The sequence below is a fragment of the Xyrauchen texanus genome, chromosome 7 (genome assembly GCF_025860055.1).
Source record: "Xyrauchen texanus isolate HMW12.3.18 chromosome 7, RBS_HiC_50CHRs, whole genome shotgun sequence".
Lineage (NCBI taxonomy): Eukaryota > Metazoa > Chordata > Actinopteri > Cypriniformes > Catostomidae > Xyrauchen > Xyrauchen texanus.
In genome coordinates this window covers 11,113,617-11,137,983 of record NC_068282.1, presented here as the reverse complement: position 1 = coordinate 11,137,983, position 24,367 = coordinate 11,113,617, and the positions used below count along the sequence as shown (strand labels likewise).

At 37.0% G+C, this 24,367-nt stretch overlaps 1 protein-coding gene across 1 annotated transcript in view; it reads right to left on the bottom strand.

Moving 5' to 3' along the window:
* LOC127647026 (contactin-3-like) overlaps positions 1-23,795 on the bottom strand; it is a 93,740-nt gene extending 69,945 nt beyond the window's left edge. Inside the window, exons 1-3 of the mRNA XM_052131079.1 lie at positions 23,786-23,795; positions 12,826-12,963; positions 9,080-9,224 (exon numbers count right to left, since the gene is read on the bottom strand). Coding sequence (XP_051987039.1) covers positions 9,080-9,224; positions 12,826-12,880 — 200 coding nt within the window. The 5' untranslated portion in view covers positions 12,881-12,963; positions 23,786-23,795. The remainder of the gene's footprint in view (positions 1-9,079; positions 9,225-12,825; positions 12,964-23,785) is intronic.
* Between the last annotated feature and the right edge of the window lie 572 nt (positions 23,796-24,367).

Below are 24,367 nucleotides of genomic sequence, written 5' to 3'. Positions count from 1 at the left end.
TGACAAGCATGGTCTTTCTGATTAAGCTAGTAAACATGGTTTTTAAGCTTGGCACAGACACCAGTGCACCATTTACATTTATGCATTTGGCAGACGCTTTTATCCAAAGCAACTTACAGTGCACTTATTACAGGGACAATCCCTCCGGAACAACCTGGAGTTAAGGGCCTTGCTCAAGGGCCCAACAGTGGCACCTTGGTGGTGCTGGGGCTTGAACCCCTGACCTTCTGGTCAGTAACCCTGAGCCTCAACCACTGAGCCACCACTGCCCCCAACGTGCACCAGCATCCCATGGGGTTGGCCAGCACACAAAACACAACATAAAGCAGGTGACCAGCAATGCTGGTCTTTTCAGCAGGGAATTGGGTTGATTAACAAAAACAATGTGATTTCTGAAGATTTATTCAACAATGTCTAATAACCCAAAAGGATTGCTAAAGGATCTTTAAAAGTCTCCAGTTAGGCAGTATGCACAGAGTTTCACTTTCATTGCATCTTTTTTTTTCCCATTTGATAAAAGTGAATGATGCCTGAGGCTATTTTTCTGCAACATCTCCATTTGTTTTTCCATGGAAGAAAATAATGACAGAATTTTCATTTTTGGGCAATCTATGCTTTAAAGTGAAATCATAAAATGTATACATACAAACTAAGTTATGTAACCGGTCAAAAAGCATCAATTGTAAAATCTTAGCAGAAAACCTGAATGAAATGAAAGCAACAATAGGACAAACGTGTTGGCACAATCTACATTATTCCGCTAATGTGAAAAACTAATGAGGTGGGCTGACAGCGCTCTTTAAAAAAGTGACTATAGATTCCAGTCTATCCCCAGCTCTGACAGACAACAAAGCCTAGATCTACTGCAGCTCTCCAAAGCCCATTTCTGTTGCATTATTAATTGATCTCAGTGTGGCAGAGTTAATGTGACTTCTTTAGTCATCATTTGTGAGTCTAATATCATAGCCACTGTATTTGATATCATTTACTGTGGCATCTGGCCCCCGACCTTACACATTTGATTACTGCGAGACTGTTTGTTGTAAATACAGACAATATTTGTGTTCTCACAAAATAGTAGCATAATATATTATAATTTCAAACTAATCTAGTTAGTATAATACACTTTCAAGAATGTTATAAATCAATGTCACTCTTGGATCCTACAGCTGGGACCCATTTATGTAACAATGAATGAAATAGTCTGGACATTATTTAGAAAGGACCAAATGTCATCAGTGTTGGTACAGATAGGCTACACATAATAACGTAAACCAATATCTGACTGACATTTTCATTTCTCTTGATGTGTGCGAGAGGACAAATTGATAGCATGGCTGGTACATCTTTGTTGGTCAAGGGTACTCTAGTCTCAGCCTGAGACGGCAGGTCCACGAACCAGGTCCATTTACTGACCGTCATATTGCAATAATGGTAAAACCTGGCTGAAATCACCAGTTCTAATCTGATTGGCTGGCTTTAAGCAACTTCTGGGAGTCAGGGTACACCAGTCCGCTTTGAAATAAAGTTGTGTTTACAAGGTTCAAGGTTGAGACATTAAGTTCTTTTGAGGAACAATTCATCACTGGATTTGTCATGTTAGTTGAATAAAATATTTATTGTGTACGTGGGATGAAATCTTCTAGATACTTTTTTAGGTAATTTTAGTCAATTTTTCTTGCTTTCCAGTAAAAACTTCTATACATGAGATGCAAAATTGTTTAAGATATTAAGACTTGTTCAGAGATTGCTTGTTCAGAGAACTTAATGAAGTCTGGGAAAACTTTTCAATGCAAATATATATATAAATAAATTATTTGATGCCCTTTTCAATGCCCTTTCTTCAAAAGGCATCTCCAATACTTATCCTTGTTTTACTACGCCTCTGGTCATGGTGGTTTTAGACGGATGGCGAGGCTTTTTAGGTTGGGTGGAATCTGTAATCTCTGATCCAGTTTGTTTGCTGGCTTCCATGGCTGTAGCATGCAATGTTGTTTGCCTGCAAAGTTGTTTCGAAATACTATTGGTGAGTGGGCGAGCTCACACAGGCCAAAACATAAACAGAAATTCTGGCCCGGAATGGAAACTTCAAAGTAGAATATACTGTCTGTAGCACTGTTATCATAGAAGCCAGCATTTCAACTTAGCATGTTTCCTAATTCTCTAATGACATATTATGGTAATTTTATGATTTAGGAGAGTAAAAATATTCCATATAGCACCTTTAAGGATGTTTAGATATTTTTATTTGAAAACGAGTAAAAAAGAGCTTTTCGAAAAGGCTCTTCCAAGGTTCCTTCATGTTGTAATGTGGACAGGGAAAACTGAAAAATTGGTCTAAATAGGCAGTTCTTGGCAAAATAAGCTGCAGAGTGGACCGAAAAAGCCTAGTCTCAGCCTATTAATTTAATTAATATAAATTAATATATTATAAATTAATTAATTTTAAAAGATTCAAAATACCCCAACACACACTTTCATCGTCACTTACACATTTCATCACAGCCTTGGTCACCGTCACAGTGGTAGGTTAGTAATTGGTGTGTGAATGATCATTTACAAAGGGAAGTGAAGAATTACAAACAATGCAGTCTCCAAGGAACTCCTTTACAGGGATCAAAAATGCTTAGAAGTGACAGGGAGCTGCAGTATTTCCAGATAATAATAAGAAGGCCTAGGGCATACAGTAGTTTTCTATCTATGGCCTAAGGGTCTTTGAGTTTTATGTTATATGGACAAATAAGCTGCCTCCTCACAGCAAACTGCCCGAGCCAAACTATTTTCATCATCGTTTTGATCCATTATAACTGTCAATGTCGGCATCATCATAATTATCATCAATGCCATCATCTTTACTATCATTAACATTATAATATATATCAGTTATATCATCAGGCTACATTATCATAATCACCACAGTCACAACCTACACCCGCTCATTGGTAACGCGAAAACTGGACAAAAAGAAAAAGTGTGACGTACAAAACAGTCAGCTCCAATTATCATTCCAAAAGAATGCTCTGCAGTGGTTTGTAAAAAGATTCTCTGTACTGAGAAAGCAACCTGCGTTCACAAAGATCACACCGGCGCAGAGATAATGAGAGCCGACACAAGCACACCTCTGACTATCTCCGTGTAATCTCTGCATTTTAACAAGCTCTCTCTTACGTTTGCCTCTGATAGGGTTCAAATCATCACATTCTCATGTTGAATATCCAGTCAGATAACATGTATGCTGGGAAAACTAAATCTGAAGAGCTCCTATTTCATGATTTTGGTTCGTTCAAAGATTTAAAAGACCCCACAAGTGCAGTTTTTTATCCTGTGTTGATATTTTTGCTATTTTAATTCTCATTCTAGACAGTGTTTTGTTGGACAAAAGTTTGGATACACCCCTGGGTGAAAGATGAGCTGACATTTTTGGTCTGTTTTCCCAGAAGATAAGTACTGTACATTTTTAAAACTGTACTTGTAGGTGTTACTTGCATATAGATAATCTCAAAGCTGACAGATACACTCACTGAGCATTATAATAGGAACACCTGTACACCTACTTATTCATGCAATTTACAACTACTTATTCATGAGATTTACACCTACTTATTCATACAATTATCTAATTAGCCAATAGTGTGACAGCACTATTCAGACCACATTCAGTGTTTATTTTTTATCTGAGCGTGATCGTGAATGACATTTCAGAGCATCGACACCATTGGTCATTGCAGCAATGTTGGGAAATTGTGCTAAATTTTCATAAAAATAATGTAACAATGCAAAAGTCTTAATGGTCCTAATATACAGTAGGACTAATTTTCATTGGACAAAATTTAAATTCTGGGGTGAAATATGATCTGAACATGTCTTTGTGAGATTCACCCACTAAAGGCTCATAAAACCGTATTAGACCTTTTTTTTACAACCTGACCATATTATAGTAAAACAATACAGAAATACCATATTTCTTAAAAAAACCTTACAGAGAAAAGCATAAGCTAGCCAAGCGCTCTGACTGTGAGATGTTTTCTGAAACTGAGATGCAAAATAGCCTGGCAAGTTAAGTTCTCCAAGTTCACACCAGCCCCTCCAGACACTGAAATACCACCAGACTCTGTTGGAACACTGACAATCTCCCTTTACAAAGAAAGTAACTGAATGTTCTTTGGAGACTCTTCCTCCTCTTACTGTTTTGCAGTTGAATTGGCCACCCTTCAGTCAACAGCAACTGCCTCGATTGTTCTTTGTTCTCTAATTGTTGCCAACACTGCACACTCTAAGAATAAAAAAAAAACTCACAAATCGGACATCACCATGACTTGCAAGCAAGTTCTACTCTACACAAGCTCTTACCAAGAGCAATAGTGAGGCAATGTAACATTTCAAAGAAAAATTATTACTCCATGACTTTAAATAATATATAGATTTGAACTTTTCCCTGACTTTAAATAATTAAATAATTTCAATGACTTTTCCAGGCATAGAAAACAATATTTTAAGTTCCCTAATATTTCCAGGTTTCCATGACCGAGGGAGCCCTGTTAACGGTTAGTTCAGTCATTACAACCCTCTGAATGATTTAGATGTGAACTTGGGTCTGTCATGATGATAGGATTTGGTCTTGGCAGACTAGAACACTGCCACACTGTTACAGCTACAGAGCAAGTACAAAGAATTGCTACTGCTAGTACATCCAAGATATACTGTGTTGGCATGTGAACAAGTGGTTGACCGATATATCATTGAGGCCGATAAATCAGTCTATATTCAGAATTTTTTAATTATCTCCATCGGTCGATACATTTTTCCAATTTCCATAGCCAGCTTGCATGTGAAGAGACTGAGACATGTAAACAACCAGTCATGGTTCGTTTTGTTGTTTCATGCCATCGTGTTACTACAAGAATAGGCCTGTGCAACACAGTGTCATTTAAACAGTCCACATATCAGAGCTGCAGCAGACGCTGAGCTTATAATGTTAAAATGCTGTCCATTCTGCATCTCTCTCCTCAACAGTTCCCTGTAATTTTTAACTAACTTGTCTAATGATAAAAAGGCAAATATAAATAAAACTTCTATTATATACCATTTGCAAATAGGCAGATAACTCGTTTAAACAGATGTAATTCACAAACCTCAAATAAATCTAGCATTTTCTTCCCATCGAGTGCTCATCTAATATCTTCCTCTGAAGGGTGTATTCTATCAGTCAGAATCAAAACTTCAGGATCAGGATCAAAAGTTCCTCTGATTCACAAATCATGATGGTCAGTGGTCACAATTCAAGCAGGCGATCCAGGCTGTTTAAACTGTCAACAGATAGCTGTTCGCTGGATCCGCACGAGTGTGTGAGTGAAACCAAAGTCATTCTAGCAAGTAAGTCCACCATCGGCCATGTTTGGAAAGCTCTCAGGAGGCTATATCCAGTCATGACAGTGCAGCTCCTATCTACTTGAATGGGGAAAGACTGAAATCACCAAAACGGTTGGTCAAGATTACGGTCATAGGACATATTTCAAATCAGCAGTAAAATCTGACAACACTGGTATCATAAATTGTTTACTTTACCTCATATTACGCTAAAAAACTAACATTCATCCATGCAATTTTCAAATCAGCCAATTGTGTGGCAATAGTACAGTGCATAAAATCATTCAGATACGGGTCAGGAGCTTCAGTTAATGTTCACATCAACCATCAGAATGGGGAACAAATGTGATCTCACTGATTTGGACTGTGGCATGATTGTTGGTGTCAGATGGGCTGGTTTAACTATTTCTGTAACTGCTGATCTACTGGGATTTTCAAGCACAGAAGTCTCTAGAATTTATTCAGAATGGTGCCAAAAACAAAAGTAGTAACTACAGTAACTCATGGTGCCAAAAACAAAAAACATCCAGTGTGTGGCAGTTCTGTGAACAGAATTGCCTTGTTGATGAGAGAGGTCAATGTAGAATTGCCAGACTGGTTTGAGCTGACAAAGTCTACAGTAACTCAGATAACCACTCTGTACAATTGTGGTGAGAAGAATATAATCTCAGAATATTTTGGTGGGACGAGGGGGACCTACACAATATTAGGCAGGTGGTTTTAATATTGCAGCTGATAGGTGTATATTAGAGAGATTCATGCAACATTTCATGTTGTTAAGTTCACGTTTATTGCCCACAGTATTCTCCATGGCATCCACGCATAACTCACCATGCGCCCCACCGAGAGCAAGAACCACACATTATAGCGACCACGAGGAGGTTACCCCATGTGACTCTACCCTCCCTAGCAACTGGGCCAATTTGGTTGCTTAGGAGACCTGGCTAGAGTCACTGAGCATGCCCTGGATTCGAACTCGTGACTTCTGGAGTGGTTGTGATCTTTATCTGTTTTAAATTTTAATTCATTGTGTGGCCTTTTTATTTAACATTTTTATCTTAAAGTGATTTTTACAGTGGGGTAGACGCCTCTTGAAAAGTTCAGATACAAGACAAGGACAAGCTGTCACTGTGATCTTATCAAAGTGTCTGGATGTATTGTTGTAAAGTGCATTGAATGATGACTTAAGGTCTTGTCAAACACATAAAGAGAAAATGCCCCCAGAATCCTCAAAAGCAGATCAAATCAAGGTGATCTTCAAAGCAAGTCAATACACATTTGGTCCCTGTTTTACACTCTTTTCACACTCCAAAAAAGAAAATGGTTAAAGAAATTGTTGACAGCCATGGCCACTAAGAATTGTTATAATTTGGCAAGAGCTGCATAAAAATTCTTGAAACATTTTTCATGAGAAAATAACAGTATACAGGGTTATTTGGAATGATGTGAAGTAGAGTAAATGGCATAATTTAGTGAACTATTGCTTTAAAAGCAATCAAAGCCAGCTGACTAAGGAATATGACAATCCAAAACCAAATATAGGCTTACCCAATATCTATGAGAAAGCAATAAGAGAATTAAGAGACTGCAGTGTATCTCGATGTGACAAAGCTGAAAATGGCCATTTTACATGTTGCTAAATATATGCATAAGCATCTTTGCTCTCCTCCACCAGACTATACTTACAGTCTGCATAAATAAATCAAAAGCATGGCTGAACTTATTCAACCTTGAAGACTATCACTTTTGTTTGTGCAAAAGTAAAGATAGTATCACCACTTGAATAACCATTTCACCTTTTTTCTTAAACAGTGACACTCCCCTGCTGTAAAACTAGTTCTGTGTTTCGACAAAGAAACACTAAAGGGAAATGTAAGCATTTTAATAGAATGTCACTCACAAGGTTATTGCTTCCCTCCCTTGTGCTTGCTTGAGCATTTACATGATGCTGACCCAAGCTACGAAACACAATATACCACAGAGCTGGAGCATGCTGCTATTTTCAGAGCAGAACCCTCACTAGGGAATAAGCAGGACAGTATCTTAGAATCTCAAGCACAAATTAAGTCATTTCGACCCCTCCCATTTTCAAAACCAATTTCCTACTTTACAGCAGTGTACATTATTACCCTCTCAAAAAGATACATTTGGCCTGCTAATTCCTAAAGCTCTTGCTGAGATGTGTACACACCATAGAAGTAATGAATCAAATCTCCTCATAGGGATAGTTCTAAATGTAAATGCTGAAGAATTTACTCACCCTCACCAAACCCAAACTGGTATGACTTACTTTCTTTTAGGGCTGAAACAGCTAATCGCTAAAAATCGATAATGGAAATCATCGACAACGAATTTCATTATCAATTAATTTGGATATTTTCAGTAAGCATGCAGAAGCCCCGTCAGTGACATCACTTCACAGCTAAGTGAAAATGCGTTGCATTATGAAACTCATTTGAAAAACACTCGCACTTTATAAACACTTTAAAGAAGATAATAATAAGCATACAGTTTAATGTGGAGCAATTACAGCAATTACACACGCGCTATGTCTCTGCGGCTGCGTGCTCAACAAGCCAAGTGATAAGATGCGCGGATTGACGCGGAGGCAACTGAGATTCGTCCTCCGCCACCCGGATTGAGGCGAGTCACTATGCCACCACGATAATTTAGAGCGCATTGGGAAATGGGCATTCCAGATTAGGGAGAAAAAAATATATAATTCTGTTCTCTTGTCATTATTGCCCTCTGCTGGGATGATTTTTTTTTTTTGTCCACTCCATGTCCTATGGATCATTTTACTCTTTAATGATGAGCACGTTTTGTTCAGTTATACATGTAAAGGAACTGTTTCGCATATGTCCTAAATGTACTAATAATAATAAATTCAAACTTAACTTTTCATAATTCAGGCTTTGTTCAAAGTTTTGTGAGAGTATAGAATCATGAATTCAGTAACGTAAATCAAACCAAATCCTTACCGTTATCATATCAGTTTTTTAGAAAAATCCTATTTTAATAAATTACATTAAATAACCGATTAATCTGAGAAATAATCAAAGATTAAATGTTTATCACAATAATCATTAGTTGCAGCCCTATTTTCTTTTGTGGAACACAAAAGATGTTAGGCAGAATTTTAGCCTCAGTCACCATTCACTGACCTTGCATCTTTTTTCATACATTGAAAGAGTATGGTGACTTCACCACTTGGTGGCTAATATTCTGCCTAACATTTCCTTTTGTGCTCCACAGAAGAAAGTCATACAGGTCCAGAAAAACACGAGGGTGAGTAATTGACAAAATAGTTTTATTTTTGGGGACAAACTATCAAGGTACAAATGCTAAAAGGTTGCAGTTGTCATTTTTTTTTAAATCACTCTTTAGCTGAGCAGTTGATGCACACTTAAAATTGTTGATACATGAGAATCCGTGGAAAGCAAATGGAAAATGGGACACTGTAGGATGCCACTGGAATAGGTGACTAACAATACACTGCTTTACTGGATTTCATGCAACGATAAACTAGAGGGACAAATCAATTACCTCTCACCTTTAAGAATCAATATCAATCAGTATAATTCGTTTTCAAGTTGATTCTTACTGGGAAAAGCTGCCGATTTACCAAAACCAAATGCTTAAAAGGTTTGTAGAAGCAATGAATGGGAGCCTAAATTGCTCACAGAGAGCTCTAGATCAGACTTGTTCCTACCTGTACTGAGGGGAAGGAATCCCAGATGCCTCACAGGATAATACAGCCTCTTGTTCGGTGGAATGGATGGGCAGTATCAGGTCTTCAGGTTCAGTTGTCCAACTTGGACCAAGAAACTTTGTGTCTTCTGTTCGAGCTGATGATACTGAGAAAGAGACCAACTATTCTTCAATACCATGTAGTAAAAATAGTAAATACAATTCTTTACAATCTGGACCAACCTTGAATCATAGAATAATTTACTATTCCAACATTTTTGCAAAATGACTTATACATGGCTCGTTCTATGTATTGCAGCAGTTTCCTGGTAAAACATACAGTATACAAGAGGTGCTACAACAAACAAAGAATTTTATTCAATTTCACACAAATCATAAGTAAAATGGCAGATTATCAGTTCATACACACCTTTATTTCTCTGTTACTCACACAAAGCTATTTTATGACATCAAAATTGTAGGGATGTCAAAACATCAATATATTGATTATTGATCTACACTTTTATCGATACATTTTTGAGGAATCAAAGTTTTTTTGGGGCAACATTTAAAATAGAAGAATAATTTGTGCACATTCAATTCACTGCCAGTTGCATTCCATTCAATGTAGTCTGACGTAATAGCTTTGGGAGACCACAAGGGGGAAATAACATTTATTGAAGCTGGTCGGGGCATGAAAGAGGCATCACACACTAATTACGAGCTGATGGCAGTGGAAATTTTACGAAGGATTTTTCTTCAAGAATGAACAAAGTGATGTTGATTATGCATTCCTGTCCCGTCAAAAACAGGAGCCCTTTTCATTTTCACAGCAAAAATCTGAATTCCCAAATATAGTACAGTAAGTACCATTATTCACACACTATAGCACAACTGCTTACACTTCATATTTCTAGAAGTGTGCTTCAGGAGACATCTTGCCCCAATTGTCATAAGATTATGAAATATACTGTATCTAAATAGATGCCAGTGACTTGCAGCCATTAATTTCCCTGTATTAATTAACATTACAGGGATACACCCAGCAGCCATATTTACAAGACAGCTAGGAAATTCTGCAAACAAGATGAAACACCATACCACTACTGAAATATCAGCAGTAGAATGGTTGTGCGTATTATATCTGAAATTACACACCATAACTGCAGTTGTCGGTGATATAATAGGGATTTGATGCATGTACTGGTTGTAATTGTTCTTTGTTTCAGTTTTATGAATTCAAATTGATGAGAAAACGATTTAGTCTATATTTCTCCAAACAAAAGCATCTGCTCTCTCATTAATCACACCTTCTGCTACAAATACTGAACTCTGTCACCAAGAAACAAAAATATGTTGATGAAAAAAGATGCCTCTGAGTTTCAAATGTAATCTGTTTGGTGCAGAGTGGTATTGGCTTCTGGTGAGAAACAGACATGCCTCTTTCCCAAGGATCCTGATAATAATCTTTGACAAACAGAAGTACTGGGCCACAATCTCACTGAAACCTTTGGGCAGCCCAAATGTAAATGTATAAATGACGACTGGATAAAGAGATGCAAAATTATAAGTGAGAGGTAATTCATATTGCGATACATTTACTATATTATTAAATGGCTCTATATAGATATCTATGGTGTTGATGTCAAAGTTTAATTAGCTAGTGAAGTGGATTTACAAGATATGGAGTTGTCAAAAGCTATCATGAGTATTTTAAATTGTTCAGGGAATGTCATAACAACTGGAAGCAGAGCAGGGAGATTTTAAAACAAGAATACTTCGTTCATAAATACACAAGATCCTACCTTCACGCTGTGGACTAACTGATATGCCTCTGTGCTCATGAAACTTCAAGAGACAACACAAAGTCATTAAAAATATCTCTGTACAACACCACTGACCATCTTCTAGTGTCATACTCCCATCACGTTATAGTTCTGGTGAGCAGACTTTTTGAGCATTAAACCGGGATGGGGAGACACACACATACACATGTGAACATGTATGTTATATTTTATATTATGTTTACAACTATTTTAATCACATTTAAGCCTCTAGAAAATGCAGGGTGACAAATTAATTAAAAAAAGTACAATTGTAGTTTTCTTTTACGTTGAACTTGCATGTGCAATAATATGAGCTGTCACTGTTGGAAACTACACATTTGAACACAAATATTTAACAAGTTGTAACCTAAAAATTAAGCAGAACTACTGTAGAACAATTAAACACTTGTACTATGGAAAAAACACCTCACTAGCATTTTCATGTCGTAAAGGGATGCTGTAGGCTCACACCATCAACTCTTGTTGAAAAATACTTTCTGTGCTCCCACACGTAATCCATTTTGATCGACTCTTCTCAGTAGCTTCAATACAAACAGGAAGTTAGATGACAAAATTTGGAAGAGCAGAGTGCATAAAAGGGGCGGGGCTGAATAAGGTGACTAGATAGGGCAGAATAGGGATCAGGCTATTGTTTTGACCAACAAATATTTAATTATTAAATTTATTTGTAAAACACAAGTGGCATTTTGCCCCAATATAAATGTGAGATGTTGCTAGGTGGTTGTTAGGGTGTTCTGGATGATTGTTAGGTGGTTGTTTTCTGGCCCAAGCCTCTATGGTTTTCTGCTAATCATTTAGAAAAGTAACAGCACACCTCTCCTCAATAAGCTATAAGATTTGAGGTATCATCTTTAGAACAAATTGTGTGGGATAAGTTATTTACCGAAGATTAATATTTAGTGTAAGTTTTTTTTTTTTTTTTTTCAATCTCTAACCCAAAGTTTGAGAAGTAAGAATAGCGATGCTTACCTTAACCACCACCTCAAATTACACATTTATCACTCAATGTATATATATATTTATATATATATATATATATATACACACTCACCTAAAGGATTATTAGGAACACCATACTAATACTGTGTTTGACCCCCTTTCGCCTTCAGAACTGCCTTAATTCTACATGGCATTGATTCAACAAGGTGCTGAAAGCATTCTTTAGATATTGATAGGATAGCATCCTGCAGTTGATGGAGATTTGTGGGATGCACATCCAGGGCACGAAGCTCCCATTCCACCACATCCCAAAGATGCTCTATTGGGTTGAGATCTGGTGACTGTGGGGGTCATTTTAGTACAGTGAACTCATTGTCATGTTCAAGAAACCAATTTGAAATGATTCAAGCTTTGTGACATGGTGTATTATCCTGCTGGAAGTAGCCATCAGAGGATGGGTACATGGTGGCCATAAAGGGATGGACATGGTCAGAAACAATGCTCAGGTAGGCCTATATATATGTATATATATATTCACTATAAACCATAGAAATCCCTTTAAAATGCCTTTTATTAACATTAACAAACATTATTATAATATATAATGCTTTTAAAATTCTTAAAATTGCAACGCTGTTCATTTCCACCATTGAAATCTGCTGCTCAAAAGAACCTGGAAGCATGGTTGGCTGTGGTGTGACGTCAGAGTAATTTCATATATCATTTGTTTTCTGCATATAAGACCATTAAGTTCAGTGATCTTCAAAAATAACAGCATATTCTCCTTGACAACTGGATCAACTTATCATAAACACACTCAGAGGACTTGAATGAATTCAAGGCTTAAGATCCTAATTCAATGTTCTCTATTCAGTCACTGTAAACATGACAGTCCACATAATATTTACACATTCAGTCCAAAATAAAAAACAAAATGAGAAAGACATTCAGTTTGAATAAAATCAGCAGTACAATAATTTACCTGCTAGGCAGCCAGTGATTGATAGCAGCACAAGTGGTTTCCATAGTAACGTCATCTTTAGTTGCCAAGGGCAAGTATGACTCTCATCCAATTGCTGGTGAATGGAATGATTTTTCCCTTGAATGGGAGACGTATAATCTGTGAGGGGAAGTAATTAAAGAAATAATTAAAATGAGACATTTGGGGCCAAATATGACAGACGGCTCACTTTTATTGAGTGATCAGAAAGATTAGACCTTTGTTGAAGTGATCACCTTGACTGTGAGGACAAATGCAATGAAATATTATTGGATCAAAGAGAAAGTTAACAACTAAAACTTTTTCAACTTGATGGCAACTGAAATATTAAAGCACTGAATATAAAACCCTAAGGCTTTGTTCAGACAGAATGCAAAAATCTGTTTTTTTTTTTTTTTTTTGCTTATCCAAATCAAATCCATTTTGTTGTTTGTAGTCTGCAAAAACAGTAAAACAAAAATCAGATTTTTAATAATCAGATCCAAACTCTATCCATATGAGGTTTGATGATTTTGCAGTCAGTCTGAACAGTCAGATCGGATTTCAGACCGGTTTTTCATCACTCAGGACATGACAGTAATTTTTTTGTTTTGTGATATAAACTGTGTGATATTTATGTTGTGAATAGTAAATGAGTGAACTAGTTGGTTTAGGACACTGTATATTCATGAATGTCACTGTCGCTTATGTTCTCTCTAGAGTTGAGGCACTCGAGTTCGAACTCGGACTCGAGTTCGAGTCACAAGTCCAATTTGAATGTACTTGGACTTGTCATGGACTTGGATGCATTTTTACTCTGTGACTCGGACTCGATCCTTTGGGATTTTTTTTCCTAGTCCAGCCGAGTCCATGGCATTTGTGTCGCAATGAAAAAAAATTAATAAATAACAAAACAGAAATAAATTAACAAATTTCTGTCTGCATGCAGCTTTAGAACCCCCTGATCTCAAAGATGTAGCCAGAGGTTGTTTCACCGTGTTAATCAAACATACACACGCACAGCCACACTCGTCAGTCAACCAATACGCTTGAAAGTTACTACGGAGACTACTGTATAACATCGATTATCAAGGAAACTGGCACGACGAAAACATAAAGACAAGGTATGTAGCCAATGTAATAAAACGAAACAAGGCAGTTTCACATGGCACGGGACCTGACAACTGTTAAAATCAGACGTGACATTTGTGGAGCCAAGATAGTGCTTGCCTCGTGGTTTCATCATGGTAAAGAACTTCAAATAAGGAACTTCATTGAGTCAAGTCACCCACATCATGTCTCTCACAGTTTACTAAAAACAACATATCGAAATAAAAAAATTATAAAAATTGTATTAATATTGGACTATTAAGTATTTTTAGGTGTAATTTATCTACAAATGTAGGCTTCTGTAAACTCTATTGTGGTTCACACAGTGTTATCATCTTAAAGTGGTCCATAATAGCTTGATGAATTAACTGTGTAACTTTTTTGTTCCAAAAATATTGTTATAGCTAAAGCAGACAGCAACTCTAAACAGATAAACAGCACCAATGTATTATTTATTTACTATATTCAAAGCATTGACAAGCTGCTTAAAATAAGTTATTTTACAGCATTTGTCCACCATTCACAACATTCAACCATGCACAATACAACATTAGGATATTTTGGACTGAGAAATGTTTTGTTTATAATTTAATTACTGTATAGACTATAAAATGTAGGGTATTACTCAATGGCAGAGTTTGTGTATGAAGCTAATCTTCATGTAATGAATTGAATTTAGTTGGGTATGACTTTTTATTTTAAAGTTTTTTTATTATTATTATAATTATTATTTTTACCCCCGGGAATCAGCAAGTTACCACTGGGTTACTTATGCACATATTGTTTTTAGCCTATCTCTGTCACTTTTTAAGGACAAGTATAAAGGACATGGTTTTTAAAGATTTCATAATGATTGCAGAATAATGTGGCTGCTGTTCTAACAAATATTTTTTTTATCTTCTGTGTCAGCAGCTTTGAGATGCACATGGGCGTATCAGGGTTTTAGGTGCACAAGCAGAACGCAAAATTGCCCCACATTGGGCCATTTTCTGCAAATTAACTAGACAATCATGTCTGTGTTAAATGATACTGATATTAGCCATGGGCTTTTCCAATGTTTTTGGATGTAACATTTGCAGTCAAATCGTGAGATGTAATTTATCAGCAAGTGCTAATTACTACTATGTTGATTCATTTGTATGTATTTTCCCAAACCAGTCGGGAGATAGAGACTCAAAATGAAATCTCAGAGTAGACTATTATTTCTTTATATAGGGATAATTGTAGATAATCCTAAACTAAATTAAAAGGACAAATTGATAATGACATAGAAATTAAAACTAAATTAAATTTGAAAAAAATATTAACCCTGGTTGTAATGACTAACACAAGTTGGACATGAGTGAAAAATGTCCAGTTCAGACCGAAAGTGTTCTTGTGCTAAAAAAAAGGAAAATGTTAATGCAGTGCAACTAAACGAACAGAATGCAGGTGTCTCAAGATGCATTTGAAAGATTCAAGACAAACAGTCAGTTCCAAAGATCATATTTGGAAAAACGAATTGTACAAATTGGTTTTATCTGCAGCTGGAACAAAGCCTATGAGACTGGGGTCAAAATGTACCAAAAAAAAAATCAATGAGATGTTTTGAGCATGAATGACAGACAGGAGAAACACTTTTATCGAAGGAAAAGAACAGGACAGACCCTCAAATGTGAATTCCATAGATAATAGTAATTGCATGTTTTAAAGATTTGTTAAAAGAACTTCTGAGAAGCAGTTTATTTGTTGCGAAGTTCAATACAGTCTAAATTATGCACTACGCGTGAAACCAAAGACACAAACATATAACTGCAACATTGGAGGAATCAGGGGGCTGGAATTTGTTGACCTCAAAAGCTACTTTCTCTTGAATATTAATAGGAGCTAGAAGCCAACCTAAATACCGTTAACTTCAAACCAGTGCTGCTTTCAGTAGCACATAGCATTCCTCCCACATATAAACGCTAAATGACATGTTTGGAGGCCCTGCGTAGGGTTGATTCTGACAGAATAATTTGAAATGACTTCTCTGAGGACCTTTCATTTTGATTGCCAGAAATACACCCCTTTGATTAACAGAAATCTTACTGTTTTATGGATGAGGTTTGCCCTGCAAAAATCTCATACCAAATCAGTATTTTTGCCTTGTTTAAAATTTGTATATATTTGTAATAAGTGTAAAAAAAAATATCCAAACATAAGGTACTTAGAAAAAATGGTTGCTTTTTTCCATGCAATTGTAAAGAATGAGGACTGGAGCTTTCAAGCTTCAAAAAGGACGCAAATCAGTACATTCTTCAGGATATCACATTTTGGCCACACCCACACTTTTTCGTTTATTTGAAAATGCAATAATTTTACGATTCTCGTCCACACTTGAATCCCGTTTTCCTCCTTTGAAAACAGAGAGTTTTGAAAACTCTCTCCATTCACGCATACTTTGGAAAACGATGACGTTCGGACATGGAAACCTGAGTTTTCAAACAAAAATGATTAGTGTGAACGTGACCTTTGTTTTCCATGGAAGAAACGAAGTCATACGGGTTTGCAATGAAGGGCTTGCAAATGGTGTGTAAATTAATTGAATTGAAATTTTGGGTGTATTATTCCTGATTCCTAAGTTTTCTGATAATGTATCATGAATATGTTTGTATTTTGTCTCGTCTCATTGACAGAGTTTTATATTTATTTTAAGCATTAGCCTTCCTAAATTTGGCATTTTCAGAATTAATTTTATGGAAATGTTTTGCACAGTTCCTCACATAAAACAGATCTGTAATTCATTTATTTGGCATATTCAATAAACAGTGTCTAGCAAGAGTTTGATTATTGTCCATTAAAGTGATGCTACATATGTAGTCCTTTTATAGGATTCTCTTGATCAAGTTTATTTATTGTTTTACTCATAGAACATATTTTGAAAAGACTGGCATTCACTTCAGGATTTTAAAGCATTTAATGTGGAGTTCACTCCTGCGAGCACTGGAGATTTTCCTTTGCTTGCTTTGTTTTCCTTTGAAAATCCATAACTGTCACAGTTTTAGCTCTGTAGCCTGAGGCCATATGATTTGTTTCCCCATTCTTTCAACAGAACTAGATAGTATTCACTGAACACATGATGAATACTCCCAAAGTTTTTAAAGACATCAACCCTAAGGTTTAAGACCATTTTTTGTGCACTCTTTTCTCAGTTCTAAAATGAAGAGCTTACTTGTCTTCAACTGCACTGGCCCTTTAGAGGAAGAGTAATCTGCTATAGTTTCATTATAATTGCATAATCTTCAGAGAAGCCCATTATTTAATGCTATATCCTAGCGTGGGTAACTGTTGGGCATCTATAGTAATTGCAAGGACAGGGGGTCTCTCTGAGGGTTTGCTTTGTGTCTTTAAGTTTCGGGGGCACATTATGCCGCAGGAATGTCTGTCAGATTGGATTACACAGCTCGGCTTTTGGCGCAGGGCAAGGGGAGGAGGAATTGTACGGTTGTTAGAGCTCACCAATGAAAAAAATTCCATTTGTTGTCATTTTCCATTAAGACTTCTGCATGCAACCTCTCCTGTCACTAGTGTTGAGTTCGAGTCCACCTTACTCGAGTCCGACTCAAGTCTGAGTCTTTAAACAATCGAGTCGAGTCCAAGACCAAAAGGGGCTGAGTCGGACTTTCCTTGTCAATATTTCCTTTCAATATAGTTTTGGGTTGTTTAAAATTATCCTATAACAATTCAGAAAAGGAGGAATCTGGGATCTGCTTGGCAAAAACACGTAGATATTTATTGTTGCTCTTTTCAGTCGCACATCATAACACACTGCTTCACACTACATTACGCTTTTCAGCATCTACATAAATACACTCAAACACAATAGGCTTTTCAACCGAACATTTAACACACACATAGCTTTGTCTCTCTTTCACATCTGCCACTGTCTCCTCTCCTTAAATTCTCCCACCTCCCCTCACTGGAACGCGAGACCGGTGTGGCACACGTGTGGAACTCATTCACCACTTATATTCCCAGCCTCGCTCTGCCCAGACACCGCTCGGCCCCGCCCCGCCCTGCTCGCATTGTATCCCTATATAAAGAAATAATAGTTATACTGAGATTTCTTTTTGAGTCTCTATCTGCTGACTGGTTTGGTAAAATACATATAATGAGACAACATAGTAATAAATAGCACTCTCTGAGAAGTTTTGAAGATTTAACTGCAAATGTTACATTCAAAAACATTGGAAAAGCCCACTGCTAATATTAGTACCATTTCACACAGACATGATTGTTTAGTTAATTTGCCGAAAATGGCCCAATGTGGGGTAGTTCTGCACTCAGCTTGTGCACCTAAAACCCTGATACGCCCGTGTGCATCTCGCAGTTGCTGACAGCAAAGAAAAATGTATTTGTTAGAGCAGCAGCCGTGTTGTTCTACAATCATTATGAAATCTTTAAATATCAACCAAAGAAAATTTCACTGAGCTATTCTTTAACTGCAAAAACATGGAGAATAATAATATTGAGTCATACATTTAACAAAATTGTCCTTCAAAAGTGTAAGAAATATAGACTATAAACGATTTGTGCATAAGTTACCCAGTGGTAAATTACTGGCTACCTGGCAGTAAAAATTGTAATCAGTCAATGCTTTGAAAATAGTTAATAAATAATAAATAGGTGCTGTTGATCTATTTAGAGTTGCTGTCTGCTTTAGCAATAAAACATTTTTGTGACAACTTAAATAGTCACACAGTTAATTAATCTCTAATTCAAGCTATTATGGATCATTTCAAGCTGACAACACTGCATGGACCACAATTGTTATTTTTGTTTAGTTTCTTAATTTTCATTGCATCACAAATGCAATGGAATCTGCTGGACTCTGTCCCAAAGGATCAAGTATGAGTCAAGTCTGAGTAAGAATGCATCAGAGTCCTTGACAAGTCCAAGTCCATTAAAATTGGAGTCCAAACTCGAGTATCCCAACTCTACCTGTCACCAAACCAAAAAGAGCATGCAAATTGGCATGCCAACAAAATAAAGCACTCCTCACAGCAAGGTTTCCAAGGACAAATTTCATTTGGAAATTAAAATATGAGTTGACAGAATGGAAAACTGTGATTTCCAAACTGTATGTCATATTCAACCAAAGAGTTCTAAAATACCTGGAAAGACTAGAGCTATTCATTATCATTCCTAATAATCTCATAATCTCAATGGAAGTTGCTCAGCTAGCACATTCACTATATTTTTCTCAGTTTCAGTTCTGGTGTTATTACTCCACTTTGAATTTGTATGGCAAAATAATATAATTATGTGTTTGCTATTTAAATATTGCTCTATACACAGCTACATGTAAAAGGTAATTAATGGAAAAACATGCTTTTTACCTACAAATTTGAGTAGTTTTGGAATCTACCAGCAGGGTCTGATAGTAAACATCCAAACCCTGACCCCCTTGCATCCAACAATGCATGAAAAATTCCTGAATTGCCATCAAAACCAATCTTTCATTTACTCTCCAAAAAGACAGAGGAGTGTTGTCATTTTCCACCAACATCCACTAACCATTTTATTAAGCAAAGTGATGAGCATTCAATTGCACTGGCAAATATAATAAGGCAGTGCAGCATCACCAACACAATAGTGCTATGCATGAAAGGCATTGCATCTATTTACACGATAAATAAGATGACTCTTTGGTTTGCACAAGCATTGTTTTGGCATATAATTGATAGGAGAGGTGGTTAAAGGCGTAATTTATTCCCAAAGGGCCTGTGCAATTGCAAAGTAAAGAGGGAGGAAACAATTCAGACGGATTTCAGACTTCTAAAGATTCCCTGTGAGCTGCACCAGCATGCATAACCATCTACATATAATTACTAACAGACAACGGTTGGAATAGCAGAGATGATCATCATTATGAGGTGCTTTGGCGAACATAGCCAGCATTGAAGTTCTTGTGATTATTGAGCATCATATGCCAACAGCCCTCTGGCTGGTGATGGAAAAATAAAAATAGATTAGGCTACAGATGACTGTTTTGTGGTTTTGATAGATTTGGCATGTTTTAGAGTAAGTTTTAGGGCTAGGCTGGGGATTGAAAAATTTTTTATCAACCTATCATTTCCCTTTTGATTTTAAGGGTACAGTAGTTATAGTAGTATTATAGGGTCAGGCTAAGAGGTAAGGACTAGGTTTCTTTGAAAGGGATGTAGTTCCAGGACCAACAACTGAAGCTGATCCAGGAAAACAGACCAGTCATCCATTAGACAAACTAAAAAAAATCTAGACCTGAAACCAAAAGGTTTGCAATTCGATTCCCACAAGGAACAATCCCTGAATCATCGCCATTGTGCCCTTGTACAAGACATAGTTCACTGAAAAATGAAAATTATTATATATATATATATTTGCTCACTCTCATGTCATTCCAAACCCATATGCCTGCATTTATTTCCCCATGGAATAAAAAGGGACATTTTACGATAAATATTCCTTTAGTCCAAGGTTCCTCCAGTGTCCCTGTATTACTGTAAGTTGCTTTGGATAGTCAGCTGTAACTGTCAGCTAAATGCATATTAATTTATACTAAAGCTCTAAACCTCCTCCCAGGCTGCTTATGAGCATGATGTGTGCCTTCAGACCATAATTACTGCTCGGTGACACTTGGACTGATGTTAAATGTTTGGATTGGGAGTTTGTTTCTTACTCCTGCTATACATCATCTTTCCCTGTTATTGTACACATTGTGGTGAAGTTGATTGTACACTCACTATGGTCCTAATAAAGTTCCCAACGTGGTCTTCTGCATCCGCCTTAAGGTTCGACGTATTATGCATTCTGAGATGCTATTCTGCTTCCTACAATTGTACAGAGTGGCTATCTGAGTTACCATAGCATTTCTGTCTGCACATCAACAAGGCATTTCCATCTGCAGAACCACCGATCACTGGATGCTATTTATTTTTGGCACCATTCTGAGTAAACTTTAAAGTCTGTTGTGTGTGAAAATCCCAGGAGATCAGCAGTTACAGAAATACTCAAACCAGCCCATTTGCCACCAACAATCATGCCATGGTCAAATCACTGAGATAAAAACATTTTCCCCATTCGGATGGTTGATGTGAACATTAACTGAAGCTGCTGACCTGTATCTGCATGATTTTATGCATTACACTGATCACACTCAATTGGCTGATCAGATAATCGCATGAGAATAAGTAGGTGTACAAGTGTTCCTAATAAAGTGCTCAGTGAGTGTATATTGCGTTTGAGCCAATGTTGTGGACTAGCATAGCAATATAGCACTTGAGTCATAAGGACTGCTGTTATGTTTATTAGCGCCATTTTTCTGTCCTTTTTGGAGCTTGACAGACATGGCCAGCTGTTGCTGTATGGACAAGAGCTGCGTGAAGATTCTTTTAAGGTAAAATCTTGGGTGAACTATTCATTTAAACCTCAAGAGAAAGACATTTTACCCAGGAGAATACAGAGAAAAGTAGAAATTTGAAATCCAGGCTGTAAAAAACAAAATAGAGAGATGTATATTAAGAGAGATTTTTTTTTTAAATATACACCCTATTACTGTATATAAAATAACAATGCTTTCATCACCAACAGCATCAACATTTATTTTTGTCTCTCTTTAAATAAACTTTATACAGCACAATGAGAAGCATAAATAGTTCCAGGGGAAGCCAGGCAAGACTGTTGAGCAGTTCGACTGATTTCTGCACATTGTTTTTTCCTAGTGTTCTCACCTCTAATTTGGCTTTACTTGTTAGCAACAAAATGAGATGAGCCATGCATCCCAGATGCAGCCATAAATAAACATGAACACACTAGAGAAGGATCCCATTCCCATTTGAATAGCAGATGTGGTGTGGATAGAACCCAATGTGTATTTCCTCCCATGCTTCTCTCTCTCTCTTGCTTGCTCGCTCTGTCTGTCTCTTTCCGCTCTCTGTCTCACTCCTGCAATATATACTGGCACTAAACTTCCCAAAGCTTAGTCACACCTTTGTGAGATTATAAACCAGGCATCTGAGGTGTGTTGGGGGATCTAAGGACTGATAGTTGATTGATCCAGCTAACAATTGTTTGAGGATTTACTTCAAAAGAAACCAACCTAAATCAGATCATAATATGTTGGTTGTTACCTCTCATTGACCTTTTTAATGACTATTCCAGGGTTACCATACCATACCCTATTCCATTTTGACCAATACATTTCCATGACTTTCCATGTCTTTTCCCAGTTATCGTAATATGGATTAATTTATTATTATTATTATTCATTTTATAGAGATCGCCAAGGAGGATTTCCATTTGTATGTAGATATCAATCTTTGCAATTCATATTTTTAGACATTTCTACTTATTACAGTATATGTTGATTGTTACATCTTATTGACATTTTTTATTATATTCCAGGGTTCTACACCTTCTGACCAATGAATATCCATGGACGTTTCCAGTAATTCATGATTTGGATTTTTTTTATTAATTTATATAAATTGCCGAGGAGGATTTCCATTTGTATGTCAGGTATCTATCTTTGTAATTAATATTTTTAGAAGATTATATTTAGGTTATTAGTGTTCAAATGTCTCCAATAAGACCCTAATCAGCTATATGATACAACGCTGACATACAGGTATGTTTATTTACACAAAAGACCAATATCTAGAGCAATATAAAGGAACAGTGTATAACTACTAAAAAGAACATTCACCATATAAATCCCATGATTTTCCTCATTTACATACATTTTTAGGCCTGGAAATCCCAATATTGATATTCTATGATATTTCCAGGTTTCCACGACCGTGGGAACTCTACACACTTTCTGTGTCATTTTTTAAATAACTCCACATCTTTCCATCACTTTTCTTGGTATTCCATATAGCCTGCCGTCTATATAGGCCTACAGTGAGAGATGTATTATAATGGCATTTTGTATGGGTGACTATTCAGAACTAATGGTGAGGCTGGAGAAATGGGCTATATGCAGCACCTGCCACATTTTATTTTTCACACCTTTATTTATAAATCACATCTTGAGATAAGCATCAGGTCGGTTGAATTAAGAAGTTATATCTGCGGTAACAGCGATATGTGCGCCCCATATCCACTCCTGCCCTAGATGAGTGAGATCAGTGTGCAACCCGCCAAATAAATCACACATACCCCGCTACTTCAACCGCATAAGCTGCTGTCTGGTGTCTTTAGAAGGGCGTTCTAGCGTTCAAAAACAGCAGGACGGAGCGCAATCGAATGGAACATTATGAATAGAAAACGAGACACGTTTTTCAAAGTTTAACTGTTTATGGGGATGTTCAGACCGAACGCGTTTTGCTCTAAAAAAGAAAGACGCCGCTAGACAAACAGAGCAGAACGCGTGTCTCAAGATCAGTTTTTAATAGTGGAAGTTCTTACTTGACACGGCGTCTAAAAAACGCGGCGCTCCTGAGCGCGACGCGGCGTAACGTTTGCATAGGAAAGCAACAGGAAAAACAGCGCAGATGGAATACAAAAATGCCTTCGGTGTGAACGACCCATTTCTTTACACGCCGTGTTAAAAACGCAACGCAATTCTCGTGCGAGACGCGACAATTACGGCTAAATAGCACAAACGGAATACAAGAACACGTCCTGCTTGAACGCCCCCTATATATATATATATAGCCTACATATATTCTTTTTTTTATTTATTTATTTTTATATATATTGATATATAAGATATTGCTTACATATGGTGAAAAACATTTATTATTTAGAATGCGAAAAATGGCATGCTTTCACATGCATCTGATCACTTAAACTTTCAATAATATAAATATTTGGATAGTTAGAGTATAGCTACAATAAATCAACTTACCGATGCGATACTTCACTGTATTCCGAGTCAAAATAAGAAAAGACGTGGGTATTTACTCCACATTCAGTGGTAGGCTGAACCGAAGCAACTCGAACCCCTTAATTTGGTCGTTAACCATCTTTCCCATATCGTTCAATCACTTTTAGGACCAAAGCATTGCCACCCGAATCGAACACTTTTTGGAGACGGGTTACAAAATGTGCTTTATTCCTTCTCGCTTTACGGAGAAGCTCTTCGTATTCCCGAAAGCTCCGCACAATTTAGTCCACGAATCACAGAGTGCTTATCCACTGTACACAGGTGCCCCGTGAACGAACACGACCAGTAGAGAGATCCAGAAGACGAGTGGACAGGGACAGCAGCGGTTAGTTAAATATATAAATATACGATGCGTATCTCCTCCTCCAGCAGTCGCGCAATGACTGAATTGCGCAGTTGTGGTTCCTCAAGATGCGCGTGGACAATGATGCACCTTCAGTTGAGAGTATTGTAGCCTATCTCTGTAAGCACGCCCCAAATTCAAAGTGCATTAAAGGGAAGACTTCTGCGCTTGGTCGTTTGATTATGTCACATGATTATTTG